Here is a 15,190-nt window from a genome sequence, read left to right as displayed (position 1 = left end):
AATCCATCAAATACCAAAACCCTTCATGCATAATGATGTGTTTTGTATTTGTGGGTAATTATGAGTTGATTCATACTGTTCATTTTCAATGACTTGCCTTCTGAACGCGCTTTCATAACGGTGCACATTTGTCTTATGCAAATCCACGCTTGGAATGGCTTGCAGATGTGTGCGCACAGGTGAACGGCTGCATGGCGTGAATAAAAAAGAAATACTGCGGAAACGGATGGCCGTTTAGAACCGCACAGGTGCGGCTCTTCATGATGATTTCTGACATATTATCTCATTCCCGGCCCATGAAGTAAGTGAATAATCACCGTGGTCAGAGTACGCATTTAGGAATAATTTAGGTACTGTTACTTAAAAATTTGTCTATGTACCGATGTGAAGTTTATATACACAGTTATAGATCATAGATCGTAGATAATTGATTCCAAATGTCTCTGGAATCTGTCCTTTTATCTACATGCCCACGGTGCCCACCGTAGTTTTGACTTCCTCCTCGCCTGCCTACACTTTCCCTCCTCTCTCATTTGTCCTCTGCCCCTGCTCAGCATCCTCTATCCAAACCCAGATCTAGTTACACCCTCTCCACAAATATCCACCCTGAATTCTCATTCTCTAGCTGGTCTTTCACCAAGGGGCCGGCTGAGTGACTGAAACAGACCGCGGCAGGCAGGGCGATCCTTTGAAGAGTCATGTTTCCTCTTTAAAATGTATGCACACCTCTTTTATTCTGATCTATAATTTATACTTGTTGGATTTAATACAAGTGCCATGGTTTGGATGGTGTCCATTTCTAGGAACCCGGGCTACTGCAAGCTGACTTTGCAGATTCACAAAACCCCTGGCACGCAGCCTTGGAGGCCTCAGAGGTACCCAGACTAGGGCTCCGGGCAAAGCCTAAATTCTGTGGCGGCTCTCAAGGCATCTCCCACTCTATACCCCTCCTGCCTCTGAGCTCACCTCCAGAGTTCTCCTCCTTCCAAAAATAATCCTTGTCTGTATCTTGGAAGGTGTGTTTCTAGAACACAAAGCGTATGAAAGAGTCTATAAAGGAAAACAGGGATTTTGGGCGACCCTGCATCCCTCTTAGAAATTCTCCATAAACATGAGCACATTCAATTTTCTGAGAGGTCTTGCTGAAGCACCTGCAGCCGAGATGAACTGGGGCCAGTGTTTCCCAGAATACACCTTGGTGAAGGTGAGCTCCCCTCGACAGTGCTCTTGGTCTATCCCCACCCTGGTCCCATTACCTGGAAAGCCTTCTCCTACTTTCTCCAACTGGCAAAGTCCTCCCCACTTTAGAAGAAAAATAACTTTGAAATCATTCCTGGCCACCCTAAATGGAAATGCATGTTTCCTCCTGCATGCCCTTGAGGCCCTTTGTATAGGCGTTTATGTTGAATTGCACCTGGAGGATCTCCCATGCACACATCAGTCTCGCTGGCCAGAATGGGAGTTTTAAAAGTAGAACCTAGTCCTCATTCATTTATGAATTCCCAGAACCTAGCAACGTTCACAAGCCAAGCTCAGTAAATATGTGTGAAATAAACTGATGAAAGAGAGAGGATCTTTCGCAAAAATAAAACATGCAGCATCATATGTCATCTTCCTAACACTCCAGCCGGGAAACCTCTGCTGGCAGAAAGGAGAACAGTAAGGTTTTGGGGGGAGTGGGGGGGGAGGTGGGTATCTCTAAGACAGCCCAGTTAGAATGGGCAAATGCCCCTCTGGAACTGAATTTGTAAAGGGACGCTTGTACCAGTCAAGACTGTCTCCTATGAAGAAGGAGAGAGAGGAAGGGAGGGAGGGCGACTGGGAGCGCGAGGGGAGAGGGAGAGACACGTAAACAGTGCCAGCCTTGAGTCTCTGTCCATGGTGCTGAGGTTCCGGCTGAAACGTCCTGGCTGTGCTTCAAAACCAGGCCGAGCCAAGTCAGAGCGGCATACAAATCTCTCCATATTTCATTATCTCTGATAGAGAGACTTCCTTTTCACCCCGCATCTCAGGACAGTCGCAGTCAATCCGTGACAGTCCAGCCAGTTTAAGGAAATTGAGCTGACGAAGTCACCGACTCCAAAGGAGGCAGAGGGCCCAAAGGACTGGGACGCAGGATGTGACTTTACCTCGCAGCCCTGCCTCTAACCCGTTAGTGACCTTGGGCAAGTGACCACGCCTTTCCAGGCATTAACTTCCCCACCTTTGAGTTGAGTAGCTACACAATTAAGATCGAGCAAACCTTCAGTGAATCACCGGCACGTGGCAGGCGCTTTCCCTTGTTATTATTCTCATTTTACACACGAGGAAACAGGGCTTAGAAAGGGAAATGTGCTCAAGGCCACTCCATGGGCTCATGGCATTGTGTGGCTGGGACGTCCAACGGGTTCGTGGGTAGATCCACGGCCAAGGTGAGACCAAGGCTTTCTCCACCCCCTCCCTGCCATGGCCTCTGGCTGCTGACGGCTGTTTTCGAGTGTGCCTCTCTCATGCTGGAATGTGGAGGACACATAGTGCTTATGATTTTACACTTCCTAACTTGACAAAGAAATTTGCCCTGGTTTGCAAATGCTTGTTTGTTTTTTCATCTTCACACCGTGTCTCCCTAGCCTATGCCTAAACTTCCCACAAGATCCCAAACCTTCCTATAACCTGATTTCTTATGGGTCTCTTTAAAAGGCTGGGGGAGCCCAGGAAGAAGCTTGCAGCCTCTTGCTGAGTGGCCTGGTCTCTGAACCAGCCCTAAGAGGGTCTGCTCAACTTGGTTGGTGCCCCTGCTCCTTAGCTTGGTGGTCATGCACCCTCACATCCCAACCATTCAGCCTAATGACGCAACGATGGAGCACACACATGAGGAGGCGGCCTCGCAGGAGTCAGCCCTGGGCATGTGAGGTGTGGGGTCTTCATTCTCACCCTATCGTGCACCACTTGCAGAGTGTGGGAGCTCAGCTGCCTAGTCCTCTGCCAGGGGGTGGGAGGAGATTGCTTTTTGCTTTGATGAAGATGACCATAGCCATGCATCTAGCTTTCTGGCCTCTCAAAGGTTGCCTCCACATTTTTTGAGCTCATCACAATGACCAGTGACATGCTAGCATGTCCATTTCATCAACAGGAAAGTACAGACTCAGAACATTCAAGAAACTTAGGCAAGACCAACCATGCAGAAATGAGCAGAGGCAGAACCTGCCAAGGCTCCCAAGTACAAAGCGCTCCCTCTAATAACTGGGAAGTCACTCTATGAAGTACTTGTCCCCCAAATGCACCCGCACACTGCCATTTCTCTAGTCTAGCTTAGCTCAACATTGGAGCTTCTTCCCAGCCTCTCTTCCTCTAACTCAAAACCTCCATCCTTTCTCTTTTCCTGCAGTCCAAGCTCTGTAAAGAGCAATTTATCACTCTTTCATAACCTATGAGACAGCACTTGTCTGCCTGGACAGCCCCCTCCTACCATAATTTGTCTACATCATTGCACACATTAAGTATTTTAAAGCACGGTTCTATCTGTCGGAGGAAGCACACATTTAACACAGGTGTAGTATGAGGAAGGAAGCCATTCATCACAGCTATTTTAATTACAGTGAGTGGCGCACTACACATCAGTGTGGGAGTGTGGGTACTGTTTTATTCCCACCCCAGTCCTCCCCTTTCTTACTCACCAGCCACCAGCTTATTCTCTGTATCTTTGCAACTGTTTCTGTTATGGTTTTATTCATTTGTTTTTTAGATTCCACATATAAGAAGATCATACGGTATTTGTCTCTCTCTGTCTAACTTATTTCATTTAGCATAATTCAAGCAGCCCATGTTTTTGCAAGTGGCAAGATTCACTCCTTTTTATTGTGTGTGTGCATGTGTGTACATATATGTACAATATACATATACACAATATATGTGTGTATACTATGTATCTGTGTGTATATATACATACACATATACACAATATGTACATGTATGTGCTACACATACATAATATAGTATATACAGTATACTTAGTATATATAGCATACTATAGTATATATACTATACAGTATATAGTATATACAGTATATACAGTACACATGTACTATACATATAGTATGTATGTATGTGGCATATAGTATATATAGTGTATACATATATGGTATATGCATACTATATACACTATATATACTACATACAGTATATATAGTATATATACACATACTATGTATACTATATATGCTACATACCATACTATATATAGTCTGTATATATGCTTTATACATACTATAGTATTTATGGCGCATTTACACATATGGCACATCTTTATACTCCCATCTATGGATGGACAGCTAGGTTGCTTCCATGTCATGGCAATTACCAGTAATGCTACAATGAACATAAGGATGCATGAGCTTCTCAAATTACTGTTTTTGGGGTTTTTTTTGGATAAATACTGAGAAGTGGAATTACTGGAGAGTATGATAGCTCTAATTTTAATTTTTCGAGGAATCTCCATATTGTTTTCTATGGTGGCCACACCCACTCACAACCCCAGCAACAGTGCACTAGGGTTCTGTTTTCTCCACACCCTCACCGGCACTTGCTGTTTGTTGAGTTATTGATAATAGCCTTTCTGATAGCTGTGAGGCTGTAGCTAATTGTGATTTTAATTTACATTCCCCTGATGCTTATTTTTTAATCAAATTTTTTGGTGTTAAGTTGTATGAGTTATTTGTATATTTTGGATATTAAGCTCTTATCAATGTATTATTTGCAAATACTTTCTCCCATTCAATAGGCTGTCTTTTTGCTTTGTTGATGGTTTTCTTTGCTTTAAAAAAAAACCTTTCTGTTTGATGTAGTCTTATTTGTTTATTTTTTCTTCTGTTCCCCTTGCTTGAAGAGATACAGTACAAAAGATATCGCTAAGAGCAATGTTAAAATCTTACTGCCTGTTTCCTTCTAGGAGCTTTATGGTTTAGGGTCTAACATTTAAGACTTTAATCAATATCGAGTTTATTTTTGTACCTGGTATAAGAAGGTGGGTGAATTTCTTTTTTTTTGCATGCATGCATCTGTCCAGGTATCTCAACACCAATGTCATTACTCCATTATACAGAGGTGGACCAAAGTAGATTTACAGTTGTGAACACACAAAGCAGTTTACTCGTGTATTTTTAATTAATTTTAAAGACACCTGCATATCTTTTTCCATACAAACCACAGACCTACTTTGCCCAACCCTGAATATCCTTGCCTTCTTTGTCATAGATCAACTGACCATATAAGTGAGAATTTATTTCTGGGCCCTATAGTACCATACTGCTTTTATTATTGTAGCTTTGTCATATCATTTATTATTAGGGATTATGATACTTCTCACTTTGTTCTTTCTCAAGTTTTCTTTGGCTATGTGGGGTCTTTTGTGATGCCATATAAATTTTAGGATTAGTTGTTCTAATTCTAGGAAGAATGCTATTGGGATTGCACTGAATCTGTATAATAGTTATAGGTAGTAAGGACATTTAAACAGTATTCATCTTTCCAACCTATAAGCAAGATATACCTTTCCACTGAATTGAATCTTGTTTAATTTCTTTCTTCAGTGTCACAAAGTTTTCAGAATACAAGTCTTTTACCTCCTCGGTTAAATTTATCTCTAGGTATTTTATAATTTTTGATGCAAGTGTAAATGGAATTGTGTACTTAATTTTTTTTCTTTTGACTATTCATTACGTGTCTAGAAATGTAAGAGATTTCTGTACATTAATTCTGCATCCTACAAATTTCCTGAAGTCATTTGTTACTGGCTATTAGTTTTTAGTTCTAATCGTTTTTAGCTCTAATTAGTTCTAATATTTTTTTCTGGTGGAGTCTTCAGGGTTTTCTGTATAGAGCAGTGGTCCTCAGCCTTTTTGGCCCCAGGGACCTGTTTCATGGAAGACAATTGTTCCACAGACCAGGGTGGAGGAGAATGGTTTGGGCTTGACTCAAGCGCACTACATTCATTCACACCTCCTGCTGTGAGCCCGGTTCCTAACAAGCCCGGATGGCAACACTTCCCTGGCCAGAAGGTTGGGGACCTCTCATATACAGTACCATGCCATCTACAAATAATGAGCTTTACAACTTCCTTTCCAATTTGCATGCCTTATCTATCTTTTTCTTGACTCATTGCCGAGGCTAAGACTTACACTAGAGTCCCCTTGCAGGTGGGCCGAGCACCTGAATAGAGTCCCCAACCATCCTGTGGTTGTGGAAGGCAACATTCACAATGGTGCTCACAGGCCCCTCTGACGTTGGGGATTCTCGAGGTCCCTGGTAACTAACCTCCCGGGGCTCTCTAGTCTCCTCCATGAAGCCCCTGGGGTCTCAGTTGCGGAGAAACTGGTCCTGTGCATCAGAAGCCACCACCGAGCCGGCTGCAAGCACCAAGAACCGTGGGAAACCCCCGGAGCCGTGGGAAAACCAAGGCCGCGCATGCGCACACTTCACGCGCCCACCCCACGCACTGCCTGCCGGGAGGAGCCACTCTGGGCCACGAGGCCGGGGTCACAGCTGTGTTGATGCGCTGCCGCTCCACTTGCTCCGCTTGCCCCGAGGCTAAGGGCTCAGGGCCCTGTGGCCGAGACCCTTTGCGGTGACCTTGCAGGTAGGCCAGCGCCCCCACGCGGACGCCCTCAGCCCAGACAGTTCCGGGGTCTCCCCTGCCTCTCTGTTCATGTGTGTGTCTCTCTCGTTTGTTGCCCAAAGCTGGTCATTCTGCGCTGGCTGTCTGGCATGAGTGATCGCAGTCTGCATCCCTGTGTGTCCGCTGTCACTCCCGGGCAGGGGCCCGTGCCGGGTCCTGGGCCGCCGTTTTCTTCCGGTTATTCGTAGCCCTGTGTAATACCCCCTGTCTCCTTAGCGCACTATTCTGAACCCCTGGGGTGGCTCTCAGCACTTCGTCCGTGCAGTCCGGGCTGTTGTCCCACCTCGTTTCTGCTCTATTCTTCCCTCTCCCCGAACACCCTTAGCACGGCGCCACACACGGGCCGGAGCGGAATCCAATGCCTCGTACAGCCAGGCCCTCCAACCCATTTACAGTGAATAGAAACATTAGGGGAAGTATTTGTGTTGTGGGCGGCCAATGAAAATTAAATATTCAAAGCAGTCTAGATGAGCAAAAGAACAAAGTTGCAAGGCCACTGTATAGATCACGCAATTGAAGCGAGCGCTGAGAAGTCTGCAGGGCCTGAAGCCCGTGGGGCTGGGGCAGGACCTGGAGGGTCAGCCCAGGATGCCTGGGGGGCGCGGCCTCACTCATCCTCAGGGCAGCAGGAAAGCAACACATGTGCACTATTGAAACTGAGAAGGCGGGGGGGGGGGGGGGGGGGGGTGGTCCTAAATGCTCACAGCTAGCTCCCCGCCTGGACAGATTAACCAGCTGCAAAGCGGAGAGCCAGGCCAAACTACAAACCCCGGGCATCAGGAAAGTCTGTGGATGGCCAAATGATACCAAATGTCAGAATGCATGACCACACTTATTCCATATGTGAGCCTAACTATGACCGCTCGGACCCTGGTCTTGCAGATTCCTGGCTGGGATACTTCCGTCCCGAGTTTCTAAGTGGGGGACCGGTGGCACCGAAGTACTATGCACAGGTGGCTGGAGCTATGCACAGCTTCACTGGTTCTTCTTTGGCAGGTGGGGAGACTGAGGCACGCAGCAGAGGGCAGGCTGGGTCAGGGTCAGAGCTCGGGCCCGCTTGGCCCTGGGCCAGCTAGGGGCAGCTAGCGTGTCGCGGCCAAGCCACGCCGCCCCGGCCAGCCGCCCGCCGCGTGAAGGTCCCTTGGGAGCCCCCGGCGAGGAGGGGGCAGCGCTGAAGCCGCGCAGGGACTCACCACGTCCATGATCTGCAGGAGGCTCAGGGAGAAGTACACGGTGAGCGGCTGCGAGTCGTTAGCCACGGGCCTCTCCAAGGGGTTGTAGTTCTTCACCAGCTCCTTGTAGAGCTTCCTCTGGAACTCGCCTTGCAGGGACACTTCAGGAGAGAAGAGCCGGCGGGGCTGCTCAGGGAAGGCCGGCGGGGGTGCGCCTTACGCCCCCCTGCCCGCGATCCCAGCCACCCCACCAGCGCAGCTCAGACGAGCCGGACTAGTCCTCCCCGATACCCTCTCGCGACCCCCATAGCTGGCCGGGGCGCGGGGCGCACTAAGCCACCCCCGTTGCGCCCAGGAGGAGTGGAGCGTGGGGAGCCCCGTGGCTTTACCATTCAGGAGCGACGCGGCCAGCACCAGCCAGACCGAGCGGCGCATGTTGGGTCCCGGAGCTGCCGCGGGCCGGCGCGCCCCGCGTCTCAGCTCTCACCAGTCAGCAGCCAGCGGGGCCTGCTCCTGCGCTAGGAGCCGCCTTCCGCGGCTCGGCTCGCGCGCCTTTAAAGAGCTGAGCGCGCCCCCGCCCCGCCCGCCCCCCCGAGTCTCCACGTGACGAGCCCCGCCCCCGACCCCCACCCCAGCGGGCTGCCTGGGGAACTGCAGCCGGAGGTACGAGTAGGAGGTGCGCCCCGCCTGCCTGGTCTCCAAGGAGCCCTCCCTCCGCACGGCGCATCAGACCAAGCCGGGCGATGCCCAGGGCCGGCTCCGCTGTCCTTTGTTCCCACTCCGCTCCCTGTGGCTCTCAGACAGAAGCTGATCTGGGACAAATCCCTGGGGAGAAAGGCAGCACTATTCTGGGGTGCAGTCCTCTTCCACGCTGGTGCTGGGTGACAGCGACCAGGAACCAGGCTCCCACGGGTTCGGACGTCTCTCCAACTAGAAGAGACAGACCTGAGGGGAAGCCCCCTCCTACCTCCCACCAGACCCAGATGTTCTTTCAGCGCCGCCAGCCTGGCTCTCAGCCAGGTTCTGAAAGTGCCCGGAGGAGCGGCGAGGTCGGCCAGGGAGGCTATTTGACAGCGGGGAGGGAAGCTGCAAAAGTGTGTGGTGGCATCCCGGGTGGACTTCCCCTGCGTGTGACAGCCTCTTCTAAGGGAGATTCAAAAGATTGGAAAGTTCACTCCCACCCCCTTGCTGGAAGGCAGTGGTGTGATCTAGGCTCCTTGTGAGCCTGGGAGAGAGTTAAGCGTCAAGAAGACGCTCAAAGAGGACAATCGGGGCGAGGGGGTGGTCAGGGGCTAAGTCAAGCCCTGGACATTGAGGAGGGGGCGTGGCTCTGGAAGAGGAAGGGGCAGCGGGCGTCCTGCTCTGATTTGATCGCTTTCAGCGGGTGGTAGACAGCGGAGTGCAGCAGGACTCCCTGCGCCCAGCAGGGGGCGCTGCCGCCCACCTTCCTTAAGGCCCCCGAGTCTCTGAACTGCCCCCAGGGCTCAGCCGTGCGCCTGTAGAGGCTATGCGCGCATTTCTGAACTGCTAAGACGCGGGACTCTCGGAGGACACCAAAAACCAGGGAAAGGCTCACCAAAACGCGACTCCCCTCGACTTTACCCCAGCAGCAGGGACGGACGACTGAGCCGGTTATTTGATTTGGGAAAACAAAGGAAAGGGACAGTCTTGCAATGAAGTGTCTTACAGCAAACCCACACTTGTTAGCGGGTACACGTGTAAACAAATCATCATGAAAGGCTCAGGTAACTGTGAGAGGATTCTGAAGGAAGGAAGCAAAGATCCAGATAGGGAGAAGGGTTTGAAGAGGAGGTGCCAGCTGTTCAGGAGGCATCTGGCCAGGAGAGGGGACACCAGGGCCATGTTAACTGGTGGGCAGACAGGCGTGCCCTTAGCTTCATCTGGCTGCTGAGTTGCACACCATCTGTGGCCGCCTGGATGCGCACAGAGCTGGCACCCGGTGAAGGAGCGAGTACCGGGTATCGGCTGCTGGCAGAAAGGGACTCAGAGAAGGCACGAAAACCCAACAACGCAGTCGAGGAGGCAAAGGAAGCCTGGGCTGGAAGAATCTCTGGTGCACCACGTCTACGGGCCGGGCCGTCCTCCCCGCGCTGACTAACCTATAGGTCCCCTGAAAGGGCCTCAAAGCCCCGCCCTCCGTTCTAGAGGATGCGAACCCAGAGGGGCCCAGGGAATTTGTATATCTTGAGTATGGCCATTTAGCATCATGTTCCTGAAAGCATAGCCACTTCCTTGCGTCCCTCGTACCCCATAATAGCAGAAACCTGGAAATAAACCACTTTCCGGTGGGACAGCAGGTCAGTAGGACTTGTTTCTGCCCCGTGTTTCACTAGGAGCCCAGAGGACCTACTTGCACCATCCGTTCACTCAGTTACAATTTAGAGCTGACGTGTGGAAAAATAAAAAGAAATTCTCCTCTGTGCTGTGCCAGTAAGTGGGCCTGTGAGTTAGACAATATTCACCCCCATTTACGGGACTCAGTTTCTTCATTTGTAAAATGAAGAAAGGAGTGGAGGACATTTGAGAGTAGGGCTGACAGGCGCCCCTCTCACTTCTATTCCCAACAGAAAGAAATGGTAAATAAAACAAGAGAAACCAATACATACTTGAGCTTTGAAAGGCAAGAGCCGGAAGGTCCCCAGGCAGAATAAGTAGGGGACTCAGTGCCCTCCCCCAACCTGAGATAATAGCACAATCTGAAAAACTATAAAGTATGTTTAAAGTGTAAAGCTGTTGGTTATGATGAGTGATATCAGCTTAGGTCCCAACCTTAAGTAGTAAGGGAAGCTGAAAAATAATACAGTCTTCCTCCTGGGCTGGGGAAGAGAATGCAAGGCTCAGCAGAAATTGGCTCACCTGATTATATATATAGTTATGTGTGTGTTTAATCAATACAGGGTGGGGCAAAAGTGGGTTTCCAGTTGTAAGTACGTGAAACAGAGTTTATTCTTATATTATTTATAAATTATTGTATTATTTTCCATATAAAGAACTGTATACCTATTTTGCACCTTGCTGTGTAGGAATATTCATACAGGAAAGCCATACATATATCTTTTTAAATTTATTTATTTTTAGAAAGAGGGGAAAGGAGGGAGAAAGAGAAAGAGAGAGAAAGATCAATGTGTGGTTGCCTCTCATATGGCCCCCTTGTGAGGGCCTGGCCTGCAACCCGGGCATGTGCCCTGACTGGGAATCGAACCAGCAATCCTTTGGTTTGCAGCCTGAGCTCAATCCACTGAGCTACACCAGCCAGGTATACAGCCAGGGCCTGTACATAGCTTATATATACAACTTATATGGTTCTCTATAAATATGGATATAGATATAGATATAGATGTCTCATATTTCTTTCTGGCTCCTAGAACTTGCAAATGTTCAGCTCTAGTAGACTGGCAATTTCTGAACATATTTCTTCTAATTACATTCCTACCACAGCGCATGAGCGATCTGGTTGCTTTGCATACTCACCCACTGCCTCTGATTCAATACCAGACATTCTAGTTGGTAGATAATTTGATCTCATTGTGCCTTTTAATTTGCATTTCCTTGATGACTGAGGAAGTTGGGTAGCTTTTCATATGTTTATTGGTTTGGAACATCCTTTTTTGTGAAGTGGTTTTCCAGATTTTTGCTCATTTTTTTTCTATCAGATTGTCTTTTTCTTAGTTATTTGTAGGAATTCATCCTTTGCTCAGGATAGGCGTCTTTTCTCAGACGTATATAGTGCAAATGTTTTTGTTTTTACAACTCTGTGGCTTCATTTTTGCTTTCTTAATGTATCTTTTGAGGAACAGGTGTTCTCAATCTTAATGTAAGTCCAATGGGTCGACGTTTCGAATCACAGTTTGCCTTGTCTGTGTCCTGCTTTGGATTTCTTTGCCTTCCCCAAGGTCATGAAGATTCCAGGCTATGTTGATTCTAAGAGCTTTAGGCTTTTAACTTGCACATTGAAATGTTTCCTCCATCTGGAATTAGCTTTCGCCCATGCTATGAAGTACAGTAGCAATAGAGATGCCTTATTTTATACGGGTGTTCGGTTGACCTGGTACCATATAATGGAAGGGTGACCTTTTCTCTCTCTGTATTGTCTTGTCACCTGTGTGTGTCAAATGACAGTGCACCTGTGGCTTGGATCTGTTTACTCATCCTTGTACGGATACCACATGCTCATCACTTCTCTGACGTCATAATAGGTCTTTCTACTTGATCGTGTGAATTTTTTAAGCCTGCTTTTCTGCTTCTTCAAGACTGTCTTGGGTATGCTTGACTCTTTTCATCCTGATATCACTACGATTCACTTGTAATTTGGGAGGGGGGGATTCTGTGGAGACTTGAGACTGATTTGGCGAGAACTGATGTCTTCACCATGCTGAGATCTCTCATCTCTGAACATGGTGTTTTCTTCCATTTATCTAGACCTCCTCTAATATTTCTCCATAATATTTGATCATTTTCAGCATAGATATTTTGGGAGACTTTCATGAGAAGTATTCATAGACAATTGATGCTTCATGCTTGTAAAATGATAGGGGGCTCGGGGAAGTGGAAGAGGGCAAAGGGGAGATGAATGGAGATGGAAGGAGACTTGACTTTGGGTGGTGAGCGCCCGGTACAGTGTGCCGATGATGCCCATGATGTTTTGTTGACTTGCACCCTCGAAAGCGTTATGATTTTATTAACCGTCACCCCAATGAATTCGTTAAAATTTTTTAAATGTTAATAAAAATGTTCTATTCTATAATTGTTGCATGTGTGGAAGTACATTTGATCTTTGCGTGTCGTTCTTGTATCCAGTGAAATTCTAAACTCACTTATTAATTCCAGCCATTTTTCTATGGATTTTTAAAAAATGTACAGTCATAACAGCTGCCACATCAAACAGTTTTAAACTTTTCCCTCTCTTGACCTGTTTCACTAGCTAGGACCATCAAATTCAATATTTAATGGAAGTTACAGCTGATTCCTGATCTCAGGCAGGAGGCCTTCAATAATTCACCACTGCATTAGTTTTCTGGGCCTTCCATAACAAAGTGCCAAACACTGGCTGACTCGAAACACGGAAATTTATTGTCTCACAGTTGTGGAGGCAAGAAGTCTGAAATCAAGGTGTCAGCCTGTTCCCTTGGGGATTCTGCACCGAACCTTCCCTGTGTCTGCTTGGTTTCCGGTGCCGCTGGCGCACCCTGGTGTTCGTTGGCCTGTTGCTGTGTCACTCTGGCCTCTGCCCCCATCATCTCCCCCTTCTGTCCGTATCCAAACTTCCCTCTTAAAAGAAAAATTTAGAGAAAGGGGGAGAGAGAGAGAGACATCAATTTGTTGTCCCACTTATGGATGCACTCATTGGTTGATGCTTATATGTGCCCTGACTGGGATTGAACCCACAATCTTGGTGTATTAGGACAATGCTCTAACCAATTGAGCTACCTGGCCAGGGGTAAATTTTCTTCTTCTCGTAAAGATAGCAGGCATTTTTGATTGGGACCCACCTTAGGGTTCTCACGTTCACTATCTTACATCTACAAGACCCTATGTCCAAATAAGGCACATTCACAGGTCCTGGGGGTTGGGCCTTCAGCATGGCTTGGGGGGGGGGGCAGAATTAAACCTGGAACAACCAGTAGGGAGCATATTAGCTGTAGTTTTTTTATGTTTTGCTTTATTTTGTTTCTTTTTTCCCACCACCATCCTTCATACAAGAAAGAAATTCCCTTCTATATTTACTCAAATAAAAAATTTAAGTTATCTCTGGCTGGTGTAGCTCAGTGGATTGAGCACCGGCCTGTGAAGCAAAGGGTCGCCAGTTCGATTCCCAGTCAGGGCACATGCCTGAGTTGCGGGCCAGGTCCCCAGTAGGGGGCACATGAGAGGCAACCACACACTGATGTTTCTCTCCCACTCTTTCTCCTTCCCTTCCTCTCTTTCTAAAAACAAATAAATAAAATATTTTTTAAAAAATTTAAGTTATTAGCTGACTTCCTCTAATGCATTTGGGGCTTATCTTCAAGTTTCTTCAACAAATCGTGGAAAATAGGGGTTACATGTTTCTTGAGAGTCTGGTAGAATTTACTTATGTTTTACTGCCTCAGTCTCTAAAGGGAGAGTTTGATCACCATTTCAGTATTTTTTACTGATCTTTACCTATTTTTCTCTCTTCTGGCACCAAATTGAGTTAAGTTTCTTTCTTTCTTTTTTCCAGAAAATTTCTCACTTGATCTAGGTGTTTATATTTCATCCTCAGTAGTCATTTATAATATGCCTGTCAATAAATTTTAAATTAGATTGCTTTTAAAATTTATATCAAATAAATTCTCTTTCTAGTAAAGAAGAACAAATTTTCCAATACTTCCAAACCATTAACAATTCCATATTTTCCCCAGGAACCTTTTCTGTGTAATCTTCATTCTGCTTTAATTAAGGACTTGTCCAATTATTGTCCTACAGTTTCCTCTTATTATCATGCTAAGAACTATCCGCTGATTTTCTGAAGTAGCTAATTTTTTAGACCTCATGCTTTCTTTATTTTCTTACTGTCACATTTTATTTGTTTTTTTAAATATTTTACTTACTTATTTTTAGAAAGGGGAAGGGAGGGAGAAAGAGAGAGAGAGAAACATTAGTGTGTGGTTGCCTCTCAAGCACCCCTACTGGGGACCTGGTCTGCAACCCAGGCATGTGCCCTGACTGGGAATCGAACCAGCAACCCTTTTGTTTGCAGGCTGGCACTCAATCCACTGACCCACCCAGCCAGGGCTACTGTTACATTTTAGTAGAGCAAATCCTTCGAGGCACAGGTGCATGGCAATCACATTTTGAGACTTTACTTCCTGTTTACTGTGTCCTCATAGGAGATTGATTGACTAGCTTGTATAAAAGTCTGTGTTGGAAGTCACGATTCTCTGGGAAGGTGAAGGCATTGTTTGTTGTCTGAGGCATTTGAATCACTCATCTTTTGTAGTTGTCACTTTTTTAAAGATTTTCTTTCTTTATTTTTAGACAGAGGCGGGAAGGGAGGGAAAAGGGAGGAAAAGGGAGAGAAGCATCAATGTGTGGTTGCCTCATGTGCTCCCCCTACTGGGGACCCAGCCTACAACCCAGGCATGTGCCTGACTGGGAAACCAACCGGGCAGCCCAAGCTCAATCCACTGAGCCACACCAGCCAGGACTCGTATTCATCATTTTTTGTGCACTTTGTTGCTTTGACGTGTGGGTGGTGAGTGTCTTGTCATTCATTTTCTGTGTTGCATCAGGTGTTCAGAAGCGTCTTTCATTCCAGACATCCATGCCCTACAATTCTGAGGTTTCTGGTATTATTTCATTGTTGTTTACCTTCTTTTCTTTTTCT

The 15,190-nt window shown here is 47.0% G+C and overlaps 1 protein-coding gene across 1 annotated transcript in view; it reads right to left on the bottom strand.

The window, feature by feature from the left end:
* The window catches only part of CHRNA7 (cholinergic receptor nicotinic alpha 7 subunit), a 58,773-nt gene extending 50,512 nt beyond the window's left edge, over window positions 1-8,261 (bottom strand). The window contains exons 1-2 of the mRNA XM_037145886.2: window positions 8,214-8,261; window positions 7,846-7,985 (exon numbers count right to left, since the gene is read on the bottom strand). Coding sequence (XP_037001781.2) covers window positions 7,846-7,985; window positions 8,214-8,259 — 186 coding nt within the window. The 5' untranslated portion in view covers window positions 8,260-8,261. The remainder of the gene's footprint in view (window positions 1-7,845; window positions 7,986-8,213) is intronic.
* Between the last annotated feature and the right edge of the window lie 6,929 nt (window positions 8,262-15,190).

Source organism: Artibeus jamaicensis, unplaced genomic scaffold (genome assembly GCF_021234435.1).
Source record: "Artibeus jamaicensis isolate MK-2021 breed Jamaican fruit bat unplaced genomic scaffold, CSHL_Jam_final scaffold_612, whole genome shotgun sequence".
Classification (NCBI taxonomy): domain Eukaryota; kingdom Metazoa; phylum Chordata; class Mammalia; order Chiroptera; family Phyllostomidae; genus Artibeus; species Artibeus jamaicensis.
Note: the sequence above shows the minus strand (reverse complement) of the source record. Positions and strands in the feature narration are given on the sequence as shown.